The 17,702-nt window shown below is 39.4% G+C and overlaps 1 protein-coding gene across 1 annotated transcript in view; it reads right to left on the reverse strand.

Moving 5' to 3' along the window:
• The window catches only part of ntn1a (netrin 1a), a 67,890-nt gene extending 55,674 nt beyond the window's left edge, over positions 1-12,216 (reverse strand). Inside the window, exons 1-2 of the mRNA XM_008414585.2 lie at positions 11,895-12,216; positions 10,736-11,791 (exon numbers count right to left, since the gene is read on the reverse strand). Coding sequence (XP_008412807.1) covers positions 10,736-11,759 — 1,024 coding nt within the window. The 5' untranslated portion in view covers positions 11,760-11,791; positions 11,895-12,216. The remainder of the gene's footprint in view (positions 1-10,735; positions 11,792-11,894) is intronic.
• Between the last annotated feature and the right edge of the window lie 5,486 nt (positions 12,217-17,702).

Raw genomic sequence — 17,702 nt, forward strand, 5'->3', positions numbered from 1 at the left:
TATGTTTGGGGCAACTTATGCAATAAATGCATTGTTTTCCAAAACTCAGTGAGTAATTTTTTTTTTATGCGTATCGGACAAAATTATCACACTTATATATTTTTTCCCATATTCCTGCAGATCTATGCAAAACATCTGAGTTTCCTCCAAGTCAGAAAACCAAGAGCAGGCTAGCTGTTATTAGCAACACAATCTGTTTGTTTATCACAGTTTAATTCAAATTAAAGAGGTAAAAATAGATTTAACCAAGCACATTTATTGGAGAAATTAGAGTCAAATACAAGAAGTTACAAAATCAGTTCCTCGAGGAAAAAGTTGGTAGAGGTTATTTTTGCATTTATAGAAGTTTTGAGCAGAGTTCTATGGGAATATTTCAATAAAATATAAAATAAAATTGATGTCCTGTCTGGTCAACCTCTGTCTCCTTCCACATTAGAGCATCTAGTCGTTGGCGCAGCTCATGACACACGAGAAAGACAGGCATGGTGTGATTCATGCGACTTATGAGCCATGCGCTGGGGCATTTTGTGTTTATTGTGTGAACACAAGATGATTTTGTCTGCTGTGGGTTTTAATTACCCCTAATCATTTGGTTTCCTTGAACTAAACCCTTTCCATTGCACACAAACACCTCCCCCTTACTCACTCTCCTTCTGAAACACACACACTCGCACAAACACTTAGACGCATTCGGTGCCAAACCCACAACACACAGAGATCCTCTCCCTGCTTAAGATGAGCTTTCACTGCGGCAACAAGTCAGCAATTAATTCATTAACAGACGCCTGCGCGGGCGCTGAAAAGCTGCATAAACACCCACTGGCACATTATGTGGACTAAAAGAGAGACACACGGGAACAAACAAGCTGTGTAATTTCAACTTCAACTGGTAGAGAAAAAGAGAGAACAGCAATAAAAAAAAAACAAACAAACAAAATACAAAGGATAAACGGCGGTAAATACAGGTACTGGAAGAAACGGGGCTTCTCGTTGCTGTCGGAGGAGAATATCAAAAACAGTATGTTGAGAACTGCTGAGAAATCGACCAATAGTTTTAAACTTTTTTGGTCAAAAACAGTAACCTGTCAAAAGGCAAATCCCTCTCTGAGCAACACACACGAGTCGACATCAACACTCTTTGGTGTGACGGTGTTACTTGTTGAAGAAGATTAAATATTTGCTATTTTCAGTACAACTGGGGTATTTCAGATGGAAATCGGAGGATATGCAGACAGAAAAAACTATTTGAAACACAACTTTATTTTCTACAACATGTCCAGACATGAGTAAGGGGGTCATTCAGGCTGCGAGAGAGCAGATAGCAGGAAGACTGAGCAGAGTACAGATGCTCAGTCTGAGCCTTTTCAACATCAACCTGTCAGTCATGAAGTATGCTGGCTTTGAAAATGCCTTTTGGAAATCTCACAGTTAAGGTAAAGACCAAGAGTCTCTTCGGGGATTTCAAACAGAGACTCGTGTCTTTAGAATGGCAGCTCGGCACACCATGTTCACATTAATGGCTAATTTAAGACGTAATTAATGTTTTAGTTTAGTAAAAAAAACAAAACCTGTTTCACAACTGTTTTCACACACCCTGTGACATTCCTTCTGTTTCTAATATAAAGAATACATTTTCGGTTCTGGTCAAAAATAACATCTTCGCTGTTTTCGTCTCATATTATTATTCTTCAAGATAAAAGTTCAGGTAAGTCAGAAATTGAAAAGTCAAAGCAACTTTGTATCCAAAGTGTTGCCTAAACATGGGTTGAAGATTCTCACGGTGTGATCAAGGTACCAGTTTTGTAGTATCCCTATATTTCTGCAAAGATTTAAAACAAAAAATGTGCTGCATCATGCTAAGGAAATATGCAACGTGCAAAAATATTGGAGGAATATTGGTAATGAAGAATAAATAAATAAAATAAACTCAACAGTTTCAGTGTCTCCCTGCCTTGAGTTTCTATCAAGTTGGGGAGCAGTTTTTAAATTTCTAACAATATCTAATATGTCTATGTAAATAATTAATTGTTAACAGATATTTAGGATATTCCTTTATTGATATAATTGATTTTTAGAAATAAAATAGACAAAAAAATTATAGAATAAATCCTTTCTGACTAAGAATACTTTCTGTGCATAATATTACAAATCTTTTGACAGTTCTGCTTCTCATGCAGTAACACTTGGTGTCTAATTAGCTGATATTAGGTTATTGCTTTCCAGATATGCTGCTAGTAGCTTGACAACTGTCGTTTCAAAGCAAAGTTAACTTCTTAAAAGCGATAGATGGTTCTCCTACATCTTCCAACCTAAAACCGTGCATGTTGTCCGAGGCCAAAATACTTTTAGGCAGCCAATTTTGCAAGACAACAGTATCCTTCAATCAGCCAGCTGACCAGCAGCGTGCAGAAAGATTTTCTACAACACTGTAGGCTTTTGAAAATGTTTGCATTTTTGACCCTGGTATTCATAAGTGATGCCGACTTGCACCTTTACGCAGCCAAAGCTACCTGCCACGACGGGGCTCACTGCCCTGCTGAACTGGGCATCTTCCACTGAGACTAACAAACTCATTCTGTAATATTATTGCCGCAGCTTTTCACAGAAAAACCATTCACTGCATGGGCAAACCTCTTCAGGATGCAAGTAGATTGTTCACATTTCTCTCTAGAGGATACAACTGATGTTATTAGAAACCCGGTTCTGACATGCATGCGTGCGCCAAGTCCTAATAGCTCAGGTCAAGTTGAGTAAAGGCAGTTATGTGTTCTTCCAGAGCCGTAGAGCAATAATAATTGTGCTCATAACAAATAATCTGATATCAATAAAAACGAATAAGCTCCAGGCGTGTTGGGATGTTGTAATAAGGCAGCAGAGTCCACGGTGAAGCGAGGGTGACAAGAGGAAGTGAGTCCGGGCCAGAAGCCAGCAGAGTAACGCTATATGGCTTTCTTTCACAGGCAATATGGCTTCGTACCAAACTGCTTCTCAAAAACAAAACCGAGGCCACATTTCTGGTGCGAGCAGAGACACAGGCCTAAAATGCGGGCTCACGCTGCAAGCAGGATCTGGCTTTAATTACGTGTCGTAGCCAAAGCAATGAAACAAAACCACAGCCCAGAACCGCTCGCTCTGCCCAGAGGACGCTGAAGTGAACAACAGATACACGGCCTGTGAAACTTCACAATGAGTTCTTGCCTTCGCTGACATCTGAACGCATTCCATCACCTCAAGCAGTGCAGCCTGAGCTTCGTCAGAAAGCAGGTTGAAAACAAAAATGGAAGTAATGAAAAGAGATCTTTCAGCCCCCGAGACTTACACCGGACAACTCGCCGAAAATTCAGGAAGAACTCGCGGCAGAAACGCCCCGTCGTGTCTCACTTTTAGCGCAAAGACAGACGTGCACACTTTCTGTCAAATTTGTTTTTGATAAAAACTCATCTCCAGTCTTCAAAAGGAGCTGTCAGAATTTATTATCAGTGCAAAACTAAATTCCATCCAAACTGAGTGGCTTCTTGCACAGGCTGCAAGACAGGCAATAACAAGCTCCAAAATTCCTTCTCAATAAGAGGCCGGCTGCCAAGCCCTGACTTTAATAGCTTCAAGATCTGCCATGATTTGACATATTCAACAGTATCTACATTAGCTGTCATATTGAAATCATTTTGCCATTTGTGGCTAATTCATTTCAAACAGAAAGGAGCTCGCTCTTGGTGACTATGTTGCTTCTGGATGGAGAGTTTCAACTGGGATAGTTTCCTGTTGTTTTTCTTTTTTTTTTTTTTACTTTGTAAAATGTAAGAAATGTAAGAAAAACAACAAGAGGTTCACTTTGTCCTCCATCTGCGCTGTGATATTTTTATTGAAAAGCCCAAGAGCAAGGCAAAGGATTGTTCTCACTGAAAGGAGACAAACAAACTGAGAACACAGAAGGTCAGTGGCAAAGCTTTGTATCTTTCAGTAGATCTAATCAGAGATGCTACTGGGCCACTGCTGCCACTAACTCTGAATTATGCTTCTCTTTCCTATAGAAAGTCCCATCAGCTCATTGCTTCTCTGCGTTTTTGCAGTAATAATGCGATTGTTTCCCTCCGCTGTTGCCAAATGCTTGCCAAGGATGAGTGACTCCTGCAAAGTCAGTGATTCCAGGCAAAAAGCTGTTTTCTTAGTAAATCTTTTGTAAGGAAAGTAGCTTCCAGGTACAGGTGAAATCCCAGGGCCATAGCTCAACACTATCTCCTTCATTTCGATCTCCCTCATCTTCTCGTTTTCCTTCATACACTTGACTCAGTTTCTTTCTCAAGGTTGCAGGTTTCTTTGGTGTCTGGGTGTTGCTGATGTTACGACCCAAGGCCTTTTTTTGGTCTCTCTAACATCTCTGTTTCAGAGCTCCTAATTGGTGCTGATTGGAAATGGAGGCAGCTTGCCAGTGTCCCCACAACAACTTGAGATCGAGGCTTAAGATGCACCACTGTCTCTCACTCACCCACATAAAAAAACACAATTTACTCTCTTCTTATCACTCTCTCCCCTCTCTCCCTCGCATTGCCCTAGCTTCTCCAGCCAGCCATGACTTTTGTTAAGTTACTTCCCTTTATTTGTTGTGGTTCTAGAGCCAGACCATTGGGGGCTCGTCCGGGATAATTGGTTTTAACAAAAATCATGGACCCTTAAGCAGTGGGAGGATTGTTACTAGGTCAGGTCCAGAACTCCAACCCTAGAACCATCTTCTCATCCCAACTGTCCAGGAGAAAGACTCGCTGATCGTGATTCTGGTTCAGTGAATTAGGAAGGTTCAAGCGCTTCGACAACCTCAACGAGGAACATTTACACATCAAAGTCTTACTTGTACATACTCTCAGTCAAATTTGCATGGAGCTGCTAGAAAAGCCAAGTCCACATCTGCAGGGCTACAGAAAGATTTCCAGCATTGCTGCCCTCCGCGCTCTGCATGTGAGTGTGTTTCTCCCTACACATCTTCTGGCTGCCTTTTTTAGAGTTTAGCTCCAGCAGTTGATATACCGTAGGCCCAGGTTTGCTTACAGTATGTGCTCAAATGGTGACTGGTGTTTGTCTGTTTGGGAGATACAGCAGGTTTCCGGATCTAAAACAGAAGGCTGAGCCAGTTGTCTGGACTGTGCTCAATTTATTTCTATGCTGGTTTACAAAACCAGTCATAAACACTGATAAGAGCTCACGGAAACAGGTTCTTGAAGTGAGAGAGGGCCAAACCCCCCTTCTTCTGTTTGAACCTGCGACCTGAAGACCTGAAGAAAAGTGTGAGTAGAGTAATACGGTGCAAAGTGCATGGCTTCTCTATCAGTTTATTCCAGCTTTGTTTGCCATCGTCTGACCATAGATGTGGTCTCCACCTTTGAAGATGAAGGAGAGCGATTTTATAAAGGTGCACAACAAGCTATTTAAACATCAACCAGACCTTTGGTATGAAAGGTTCCAAATAAACAAAATGGAAACAAATCAAGAAGTGGTAAGAAATATTTATCATTCAGGTTCATCTACCTCACAGTATTCAAATTAAAGTTGATTTAAGCTGGGTTTTGTCTAGTCTATCACCAGAAAAAGTATTCACATCTTTTAACATCTTTCACAATGTTTCTCTATAAATCAAACTTGCATTTTATTAAGATTTATGTGATATAAATGTCAAGTGCAAGTTCCATTCCTTCAGAAATGAAAATCTGAACTGTTGGATGGACAACTGTAGTGTCGGCACTGAAAAAAATTACCAATGTTAATAGAAAACCAAGTCAAGGTTGCTACATACCATGTATAGAAAACATGTCAGAGGCTGCAAAAGACTCAAGACTCAGGTGGAGGTTCAACGTCGAGCAGGTAGAGCTATGATAGGATTATCAAAATGGCCCAGTCAAAGTCCAGATCTAAATCCAACGTTTCAGTCTTCAAATGTGCAAAGCTGGTACAGAAATGGCCAAAATAATTACAGCTGTAACTGCACAAAAGGATTTCTATAGAGATAATATGCATGCCACACTTTTTAGAATTTTACTTGTAAAGAAAAACAGGACAAGAGAAGCACATATCGTTTTCTCCTCTCTTATAAAATCACTAAAAAATAGAGTTTGCAGTTGTGACAAAATGTGAAAAAGGTCGAGGAGTATGAACAGTTCTGCCAAGAACTGCAATATTTATGAAAAGTTAGAGTAACTTGGGAAACTGTCCATTTCAATGCAGCTTTTGAAAAACCCAGAACTCGACGACTGTTAGCAAAATGTCTAGTGAACGCTTCAGCTTTCGCACTTTCTCACTGTTGCTCTGGAAATGATCTGAATCCTCATTAAAATTTGGGCAGAAATACGTGAAATCCTAAAAAACGTTGAGTGCCTCACACAAAGAGCTAAAGCAGCTGCCTTTAACCGTTAACACATGCGAACACCAACATTTAGCACAACACAACAGTTTCCTATCTTTTATAAGACACCCATAGAATATCACAGGGCGTAAAAAAAACAAGCGAAAATGTTTTGCTCTGTCCCAGTGGCCGTGTCTTTAAAACAAGCTTTAATGCGTACTACTAACCACTCTGCAGAGAATGTTTTTGAGCTTCTGTCAGGACACCACCTGGGAGCAATATTGCAAACAACACTGTGTGCTTTCCATAAAGTAGACTGATAAAAGTGGAAAATGCAGCTTTACATCTGCTAGAATCGTGTACGTGAGCAAACGCTTTGGTGAATGCATTGGTTCATGCGCTACATACGCTACATAATCTAGGACTGTATAGCAAAACATATATCTTTGTTTTGATGTGTTTTCAGATAAAAATCAGGCAGCATTTCAACAAATGTGTGATAAGAATTTGTAGTAAAAATGAAAGGGAGATTCACATATTACTCTCCCCACATTGAGACGTTGAACATTTAGGATACTTTCGAACTAATCTGTCTGATATTGTGCCTGTCGTGCATCATTATAATATGCACAGCGCCTTACTAAGGTATTCACACACATTTTGGAATAATCTTGCAAAAAAAGAGAAGCAAGATTTAATGAAATGTCTCTCTTCTACATTTAGATGTGTGCAAGAAAGAGAAAACATTTAGCGACCTGTAATTTCTCTTGTAAAGGAGTAAAAAAATTTAGAAGCTGTAACTGATTTTAGTTGTTTTATATTTGAACAGGTTCTAAAACCTGGAGTTTATTCATGTATTTGTAGATTTCAGTGATGCAGTCAGAGGCGACTCTGTGACTGCAATATGTTTGATTTAACCCTTGTTCTATTTTAATTTACACCTTTTCCATTAGATGCAGATCAGTTTCCAGCAAATGCAGGAAGCAGAAATATTCTGCTGTTATTTATGATGCCAAATCAGCACAGCTTCTGAGCTTTGCAAAATTGGTCATCATAAAACCTGATTAGTAAATCTGCTAAAAAAAAAAAAAAAAAGAGCTTTTATTGTAGCTCTTACCAATAAAAGCTAATGATACCAATAAAAGCTAATGATGAACAGGATGGACAAAAAAGTCATCTACTACAATGTTTTGTCTTTGCATGCCCCTTTTTTTAAAATCAAATTCCTCTCCTCCTGTCTTTTTACCTGCCATTTAAGCCACCTTGCTGTTGACAGCCCCTCCACTGAACCCCGCCGCTGTGTGGAGAGCAAGTCCCTTCATTCAACATGCCTCTAAGCCATCGTTTGATTACCCTGGATCATTCAACAAACGGTACTCTCCAAAATCCCTTTTACCTCATAACTGGCATCCAGTGCGACGCGGCCATAGTTTGCCTTATCCTGCCTTTACTGCAGCTCCTCAGACCTCCTACGGTCTCTGATGTGCCAAAGCATCTGCTGGCTGAACTCATCGCATTAGAAGCCGTTGGTTCGCCGCAGCGAGTCAATAAGCCAAATGGATTGAGATGCACACCAAAGAACACTTGAGCAACCTTTAAGGTCCAGGTGGTTGCAATCAGCAAAGTGCTTTAAAAACAGGGGCAGAAACGCAGTTGTTTAAAGGTTCTCTGCGGATTCATTTTCCCCGTTTCTTGATGTTTGGTGGAAGGAATTAAGCAGAATATAACACCTTCACACATCAACAAGACGCTGCAGCACGGCGGCAGACTGATTTTCAAACTCTCTCCTCAAAAAGTGTAACTTTTTTCCGCAAACTATGAGTGAGAGCATACCTCGTTATTAGATGTTTCATTTATTTATATTGGTGTAGAGAAAACGTATGCATTTCATTTAGATTAGTGTAAAAAAAACAGTGAAATTTGAACTTTTTTTTAGAGAATTCAAAAGGTGTAAAAACTCCAAAATATCTTAGAATCAGCTACAGATATCCAGCCCTGCAGTCCTTAGAGATCAGTGCCGACTATTCTGTTGCTGCTAACTATAAATATTCTCTGATTTTAACAGAGCTGTTGAGGTGAATGGAGCAGACTTTCTCAAGAGTTTAAGTAAGACCCTATTCTGGCAGGAGATGCAGGCTGCAACTTTAAATTACAATGAAACCTTGATGTTTGGTTCTATCTTTATCTTGTTTGAGGAGTAACTGTTACAGTAAATGCACATTTGGCCAGAAATGCTCCTTGTTCACGTTTCACCATGTCAACGTCAGAAATCAATAAACAAATCCCTCCTGGGCAGCTACTGTGTGTTCGTAGAGCTGCAGCTGAAAGGAAAATTGTAGATTTCCGATTGGCTGAATTTGTCTTTCAATCGTCATTTTGCTCGTTCTGCGTTCATCTCATCAAGAAGTTTGATCACCGTGGTGATTCGGACTCATTTTAATGTTTTTTTTTTTACTTAGAAGTTAAAACAGAGTTAGACTGGAAATATGTATACTAATAAAAACTATCAGACTATGATTAGAGATGAGCTGATTTCTAATATCTAAACATAGCAGGGTTTTAATAAGTTACAGTTTTAAAACCACCCAAAATGTCCATCGTACGGTTTAACATCGTTTCTATTAGGGGTCAGAGAAATTTCCAGATTGACCTGAGTTTTCTTCAGCCACAGGGAGCCCAATGTAGCGCAGGATTGCTCCTCCCCCACCTGTTTCTGACCACTGCTGGCTGAAAGAAGGCTACCACACTTTTTACTCTTTTACAAAAAAGATAAATTCTGCTATTTGGAAATATCTCTAGACAAAGATAAAAAGGACAGTCACCCATCACTCTTATTAAGTTAGCACTACTAACTACACATTAATTAACAAGCCAATATCAGACTCCTCTTTTCCCTGTCATTTTACTTAAAACAATAATAATTGCTGCTTTTCTCTTAAAAACATAAATTAAGATGACTACATTACATACATCTCAAATTTATGTTTAAATGAAACGATTGTATTTTTACTCAAGATCTATAAAAACAGAACAAGCTGATGTTTAAATGTGATTAAAGGACAGAAATGGCTGAAAAAAAATCACCTAAGAACCTCCATAAAAAATGTTTTGCTTCATTTTTTGGTGAAATGTGTTGTTTAGTTCTTGCGCGGTTTCGGAAGGTTTTCTTGTCCTAAATCTGAAACCCAGAAGCTAAAAGAGCCAGAATTATCGGTATTCTACTGCTCACTCTCTGTGTTCAGTTTATAGGATAAAACGCAGTAACTCTGTTCACACTGGCCAGCCAGAGCGGTGTGAAACAGGTTGGATCTCTGATTAAGAGAGCTGTTTAGGTGCTACAATTTATGGCTTTAATTTGGTCCCTCTAGTAAATAAAATTAATCTTTAACAATGTAGAAATACAGGAGATACTGTCTGTTTGTGCAGTTTTGTGTTAAAGCAAACACTGACTATAGATGAACCAATAAAGCAGAGATTGGATTAGGCCAGTTTTTGTTTGATTTGCTTTACTTAATGATTGGAAGGTCAGAAAGCTAAATGATAATAATAAAAAAAAGAACTTTGGGGTTTTTCTAATTCATTTTAATGGGTCAAACTGAAGAACTCTGTCCAATTTTGAATACAAACATATAAAGCAACAACGTGTACTGTGTTGCACTTTTTCTTAGCTGAAAAAAACCCTGAAGTATCACTGACTATAATTGCCTTGTTGTAAAAGAAAATATGCCTGATTCCCTAATTCTTTAGTTTTCCGCTGCTAGTACTTTGCCGTTTTTGCATGTTTTAGTTCTTTAAAAAAATAGAATGGTCAAAATTAGAATTGGAAAGTAAAACCTAAAAGAAAACCAGAAATTGATATCGTGAGGAAAAGACTGATTGTTGCATCACTAGATTATATGTTATGACTTTTTTGTGAGTGTGTGTTTGCATAAATTATTCTGAATTCTTAAGAGTCAAACCTTATTAATACTGACATTAAAGTCCATGATAAATATCTTAATAGTGAAGGGTTATATGCACATGTCACAGTAATCAGATTAGGGTATTATTTATTTATTTTCCTCAATAGATCAAATTAAAATTTGAAAAAAGTGTCTTTCTGGTTGGTGGTGGAAGATCTTGGTGAGGTAACTACTGTCGACGGTCCCGCTTCAAAACCTTGAAGCTTTCAAAATGCGCTTTTTAAAAAAAATAAATAAATAAGTGAGGTTTTGATGCATTTTTTCCCTCAAAAGCTTCTTTATTTCCCTGCACTTTTGTAATATTTCAACACTTGTTATTATTATTTCATAGATTATTAGTTAATATTATCATTGCTTCAGTCCTCCCCCCTCACAAGAGAAACTGAAAAATCGCTCCTCATCTGCCAGTCTCTCCAGGATGGAGGACCGCGGACGGACTCACCCACACACTCGTTGGCCTCCCGGGCTGTGGCTCTCTGCCACGGCCTGTCGTAGTGGAACGGCTTGCACCTGTCGCACTCCGGCCCCGCGGTGTTGTGCTTGCACTCGCACACCAGGTTCCCGTCCCGGTCCTTCACGCAGCGGGATGCGTGCCCGTTGCACTTGCACCGCCCGCCGACCTGCAGGTCCGACACGGCGTAGAAGTAGGAGTCGCGCGCCAGCTCCGAGTCGTCCTCGTTCTCGTCGCCGAACGTGTGCAGGCGGCTGAAGGTGACTTTGATGTCTGTAGCCGTGACCCAGTCCTGCAGCACCGGGGAGCTATCGAAGTCGTGTGCGGACGGGCGGCCGTCCAGCGTACTGAAGGCGATAAGGCCGCCGGTCAGCGGGTACATGTCGGTGTGGGAGTCCGTACAGACGGCCTCCTGCTCGTTCTGCTTGGTTATCGCGGCCCGGTTGGGCTTATTGTACATCTTCCTGCATTGAGCGGAGTAAAACTGAAAGGGCACCCAGGTTTTCCCGTAGTCCATGGATTTGTAGATAACCATGGATTCAGGACGGGGGGAGCAGAACTGCAGGCTCACATAAGTCACCTCAAACTTCTTTCCGAGGGACAGGCTCAGGGTGACGTTTTGTGGGAACTGGACGAAGTTCTCCGACTGCCAGCAGGTGAGATTGTGCGGGTTGTTCAGGTCCGTCAGGTACGCCGGCGGGTGGTACTTCTTGGGGTCGGAGGCATCGCAGGTGTGACAGTTCCGGGTCTTCTCGTCCCCCTTCTCTGCGGAGGTCACCACGCAGTAGCGGCTCGGCGTCCTGCCGCAGGTGCTGGACACCCTCACCTCCTTCCCGAAGGCGGCGTTGACAAAGTCCGGGATGCAGCGCCGCGGGTTGCCGTGTTCGTCGTAGCAGGGGTCCGGAGGGGAGGTCTGCGCCGCGAACAGGCTCATCCCGTAGCCGCCGAAGGCGCTCCGGCACAGCAGGGAGGCGGCGAGCAGTGCAGGCAGGACGGCATCCAGAGCCCTTATCATGGTCGGTCTGCTGGTCCCCAAAGTGTCTGTGGCTGGAGGAGAGAAGAGAGTCAGAAAATGAATGGAGGGGAATAAAACGCTTTTTTTAATAATAAATTGCACAATATTGAGGAAAACATATAAAGATCGCCTCACCTGGAAAGATTTAAAAAGATATCAGCTACTTTTCTTAATTCTCGCAAGCTTTTTTCTTCCAGCTGAACTTAAAGGAGTCGCTTGTGTCCTTATAGCGAGTCCCGCTCCTTCTGCCGGTCTTTTCAAAACTCCTTTCTCTCCCCCTGCCTGCCGCTCTTTCACTCCGAGATTCCAGCTTGGATCCCATGCATGAGGTCAGCGCATCCTGATGGAGTGAGGAGCTGAGGAGGGGGCGAGGCACCGGGCGGAACAACGACGTCCACTGGTGGTGCATCATCAGAAGACATCGGGGACGCGTCTTCGCCTCTGGAGGAAAACAGCTGGAACAAAATCAAAACGTTTTCTCACGGAAAGAAAAACCTCATTTGAATATGCGTTCTGATCAGCTTTGTGTGATACAATAAATCGTTGTATTTTGTTCTAAACTACATTTTTTTTTAGATAATTATAAAACCTCCCTTGAAAAGTCCCTTTAAATAGCCAACCAAGAGTCTCTTTAGTTACAACGTGTCCCTAATGTTTTATTTCTCTTATGCAAAATAAAAGCGCAGACTTTAGACACGCTTTGCACCTTCCATTTCTTGAGTGGCAGCTCTATAAAGTTCTGCTGCAGCTCCGCTAAACCTGTTGCATGCCGCCTCCAGACGTAACACCGCCATCTGGTGGCAGCCGAAGAAAACGCCACCTTCGAACTACAAGTAGGTGTGTTTTAGAGCCGAGTCCTGGCGGGGGAGACACAGCACAGTTTATTAAAGTACATTCAGACATTGGACGGGACTGAAAGGAGATGCTTTTGCATGTTTGAGGAGATAAGTTAAGACTCTCTTTCACATACTTTTTATGCATACATTGCATAAAAAGTCAGATAATTTTCTCCTAATTGACTGACATCAAATCAGTCTAAATCTATTCCGTTTTTAGGTCGATTAGGATTACCAAAAATAACCTCTCTCTGGAAAAGTTGCAGAATAATGAGAAGAAATGTAATGTATGCCCTTTAGATGTTTATGTACAGTTCCTTTGTGCTAAACTTGCCTTAAATTCAAATTGTTTAATCAAATGTTTTGTGTAACATTTCTTAATAACTTGTTGGAGTTTGGTCCAATCAGCCAGGCAGAACTAGCATGAACAAGTCAAGTTTATAGACGCACCTTTTCAGTTCTGACCACACATGTTCTACAGTCCTACAGAATGATGGACTCTCCAAAACTCTGACCTGAATGTTCTTAAGCCATTTTGTAACGTACTGCCTATAATTGTCTTTTCATGTGACACTATTTCAAGAAGTACATCAATCCCTACGGTAGCAAAACATCCCCACAGCATGATGCTGCTGCCTTGGTACTTTATGTCCTCTGGGTTACAAGTTCTTTTCTTCCCAATCTAATGCTAGTTATTATGGCCAAACACTTCAGTTTTGCTCCATTAGATAACGGAAAGTTTTCAAGTCCTGTAATATTAATGACTGTGGACATTGACAATGAAGTTTTGAATATTTCATAAAAAGCCTTTATGTCTGAGACCTTTTAATCTGACGCTGTTTTTTCTGAGACCTTTTGGTTTGAGGTCGTTTTTGCTGAGACTTTTTATTTTGCTGCCATTTGGTCAGAGGCCTGATGACCCTTTGGTCTCACATCTGAGGCCGTTTGTTCCAATGTGTGAGGATGTTTTCTTGAGACCTGAGGATGTCCTAAATGTGAACTGCACCGGCCCAACTTTACATATTGTGTTGAAACTTCAGCTCATGGAGATCATTTTTGTTTTGTACAATCAGGATTAGAAATTGTTCATAACTTGCCAAGAAATTTTCTCCCATGCAAAAGACTTTGTCTGGTTCTAAAGAAGTATTTGTTTTTGAACTGTCATATCAGGTTCTCAACAGATAAATTAGCCTGAATTTGAATATCCTCTCAGTTAAACCTTACATGTATATTAGAGCTCAATCAACCAATAAGAAATTTTTAGGATCCGAATAGTCTTAACATCAAACGCATCATCATTATGCGTTTTTTAAAGCCACGTGAGTGAAGTCTTCATGTCCTTGACTTCTACTTCTAAACTTCTCTGTTTCAGAGAAAACTTCTCTTTTCTTTTTTTTTTACGGTAAACCCTTCACAGAAATGAGAACAATATAAAAATTCACAATACATTTCTTTTTAATGATTACAAGTTCTGCTAGATCGATCTGTCAGGACAGCTCCACTGATGTGACAATTTATGATTTATTTTTATTTTACAACCTTGAAGTGCACGTTTTGTTCAGTGTCAGATTTTTTTTTCAACTTCCTTTTTGCTTTTTGCAGTCACTGTTGGTGCATCACTTTAAAATCTTTACAGGAACTTTGCTTTCTTTGGCTTTTACTTTTAGTTATGTTTTGACTTTTAAGATTCCTTCTTACTGATTTATATTGTGCTACAACAATCGCAAAAAAATGTACATGTTCACTAGTATTTCATGTTGTTTACTCAGCTGATTTCTTTGCAAGAATTATTTCAAGAATATATCTCAAAAGACGCATTTTATGGCTTCCTGGAAGTCTTTTTCTCTGAAACTTAATACATTAGGCCAACTGTAAAAAGTATATGTATGGACATAAATGCATATAAGTATACAATTTAGTTTCCATTTGCAAAAGAACTACAGCTTTTTTTTCAGCAAGACAATGACCCAAAGCTAAAACTCTACAGGAACAATATGAAGACATGATGGATTTAATTCAATTCAGTTCAAAAAATACTTTATTAGTCCAAAAAGGAAATTAATGAAAGCAATAAAACGGGGATAAAATAACCAAGGAAGTGGACACTTTTTAATATGCATTGTATGCAAATGAGTCTGAAGCCAAAATAAGGCATTTGTGAATACTAATAACGGATAAAACAAAAATATTCCAGCTAAAATGTTTTTCTTTTTAATTATTCCTCAGTAGAAGGTCATTTGAAGCATAGTCTTATGGAACAATGCTGGTTTTATAACAGTGGGTAATATTTGGAATAACAACATTAAACAGCAAAAGGTCATGTAAGAAAAACATGCTGGTGAGTCAGATAAGGATAAGAGGCTAAGAACACCGTGGAGGACGAATACAAAACAAAAGGAATAGACAGAAAGAAGCAGAAGACAAACCAAGTTTAACTATAGACAGACGCTGAAATTCGGCCTCCATTATCACACTTGTTGGGTTTCAGGTTCAGCCCTAGTAATCCAATCTTTCAATGACATTAGACATCGTTATGTAGTCATCTTTTCTTCAAATGAGAGGTTTCTTTTACATTATAAGCAACAAGGATTTTTTCCATTTGAATAAAAGACGGCTTGTTCCTTTTTCTATTTAAAGGTAAAGGTCATTTTATTTATATAGCACATTTTCAGCAACAAGACAATACAAAGTGCTTTACAGGAATTAAAAGGAAATACAAACAAAATAACAAACCAAAGGAAAGAAAAAGAATAAAAAGAATCTAATGTTGATCCAAAGTAAATAAACTAAATACTCCTATTCAGGGTTGGTAGATGAGTACAAGTAAATATCCTCTGGTCTGATTTCTTTTCTGGTTTGGAACAATAGGAGTCTAAACCGTAGTTGCTAAGTAGTTTTTCTGGATTTCAAGTTTGCTCTAATCTCTGTTCTGGGTTGCTAGATAAGTGTAAGTAAGTAAGTATTCTCTAGACTTTCTAAGTGTGCTCTAAATTTGTAAAAGTAATGAGTACTCCACAGTTTCTAAGCAATAATAAAAACTAAACATTCCTGTTCTAAAAGAATTTTTTTTTCTGGATTTTCTATTGAAACACATTTACTGTTTGTTTTAGACCAGAGGCTGTCAGAGGCTTTATGGGGCCAAGAGCATCATTTGATTTGGGGCCATTCCAACTACAATAAATCGCCTTAACTCAGCGAATACATCCTTTAAAAAACATTGTGGTGTTTAAAAGTTACTTGTAAATAAGAAACAAAAGCTAATACAATATCAGATTTCGGCATGAGTACAAATACATTTTTTCTATCTATTTTCAGCAAAAGTTTGCTTATTGTGAAGGACTGTTTTTCAACTAAAGAAACAGGTGAGATGACATCAATATCAGTATTATACAATGACTTTTGAATGTGTCATTTCCCCAACAATCTGTGCCAAAAAGTCCTGGAAAGGCGTCAGCTGGTATGACCGCCAAACCGTTTAGCATGACGTTGCCCTGAAAATGAAATGGACTCTTTCTTCCATATTCTGAAAAGCAATTGGAATCAGATGTATCGGATGTTAATGAATTCAGAATCCATGAAAGTTGAACCTCTGTTGTGCTTACTCGTGTTTGCATGGGTTACTGTAACTGCATTTAGAGCCCTGCAAGAGAAGGGGAATTCACAGAAGCCCTATTAGAATAATATGTAAACAATAAGCAAAGCAGCCAGGGAGGAAGTAGTGTTTTCCTGACAGAGGTGAACGCAGACAGAAAATGGAGTCAAATTGTTGAATTATCAACCTATTTATTGCAGGGTCACAGGAAGAATAATGCTGATAAGCAAGTGACATTACCGGAATATGATTTTGCAGCTGGTGAAAGGAGCAAACGATATAAGGTTACTTCCAATCAGCAGTAGTTCAGTGTGAGGATTTGCTTTCACAGGTTTTCCATCAGTGCTACTGTGATACCACTTAACAAATTACAGGAATCAAAAGTCAAAATGGCTTGAATTAAACTTCATGTTGTGTAATGTTCATGGTCATAATCAGAAAAACAAGGTATTCCCTTATTTGTTTTCCCCTTTTGCCTCCTTGTAACCACAAACTTCAATGTGTTTTTCTGGGATTTTATGTGATTGAACAACACACAAAGTAGCACACATTATGAAGTGGAAGGAAAATTATTCATGTTTTTTTCTTTTTAAGACTTTTTTTGTTCCAAATATTGATCTAAAAAGTGTGATGTGCATATTTATACAGCCCTCTTTACTCTGATACCTCTAAATATTACAGTGCATTTACCAATTGAAATCTAAATGGAGTCTATGACTACATAGACTCCATGTGGAGGTCACAGAGAACCAGTCATAAGACAGCAGTGATGCAAAATTGGAGTGTAAATCCCCACAGCATGATGCTGCCATGACCATGTTTTACTCTGGGTTTTACATGTAGACTAAAAAGACCTACACTTGCCTCATCTGAGCTTTTTTTTTCATATATTTGCATCCCTTGATTGACTTATAGCTAATCTCAAGCTATAAGTCGTTACGGATTTCTTCCAATGATGACGTTCTTCTTGCTCTGTTTCCATAAAGCCCAGATTTATGCATACATAAACAATTTCCCGCCTGAGTTATGAATCTGCAGTTCTTCATGTCCTAATGGAAACAACAACATTCATATTGTGAATAAACTGCATGTTGGCAGTATTTACCAACTGGATGACTTGTGAAACCAAACTAAGTGGATTTAGGCTGAACAGCAGGCTTATCAAATGTGTTCTTTTTTAAATATATAATTAACAGTTTTGTACAACTTTTTATTGGTTTATGACACAAAACCCTAGCAAACCTATGATTACAGAAAAAAACATGAAAAAGTTCAAGGCAGTAAAATACTTCTGGAAAGCACTGCATGATCAGAAAACTATGAACAAAGGAGTTCAAAGGCTTAAATGAAAATCACACAAAACAAATGACTTCCTTTCAGTGGGGTTTGTTCAACATCCCTGCAAAAATTCGCATGCAACCTTATGGAGACACACACACACACACACACACACACACACACACACACACAGCAGCAGCCTCCGTCATTGTGCTCACATGCACCTCGGTGGTACAC

This window comes from Poecilia reticulata, linkage group LG1 (assembly GCF_000633615.1).
Source record: "Poecilia reticulata strain Guanapo linkage group LG1, Guppy_female_1.0+MT, whole genome shotgun sequence".
In the NCBI taxonomy this organism is placed as follows: domain Eukaryota; kingdom Metazoa; phylum Chordata; class Actinopteri; order Cyprinodontiformes; family Poeciliidae; genus Poecilia; species Poecilia reticulata.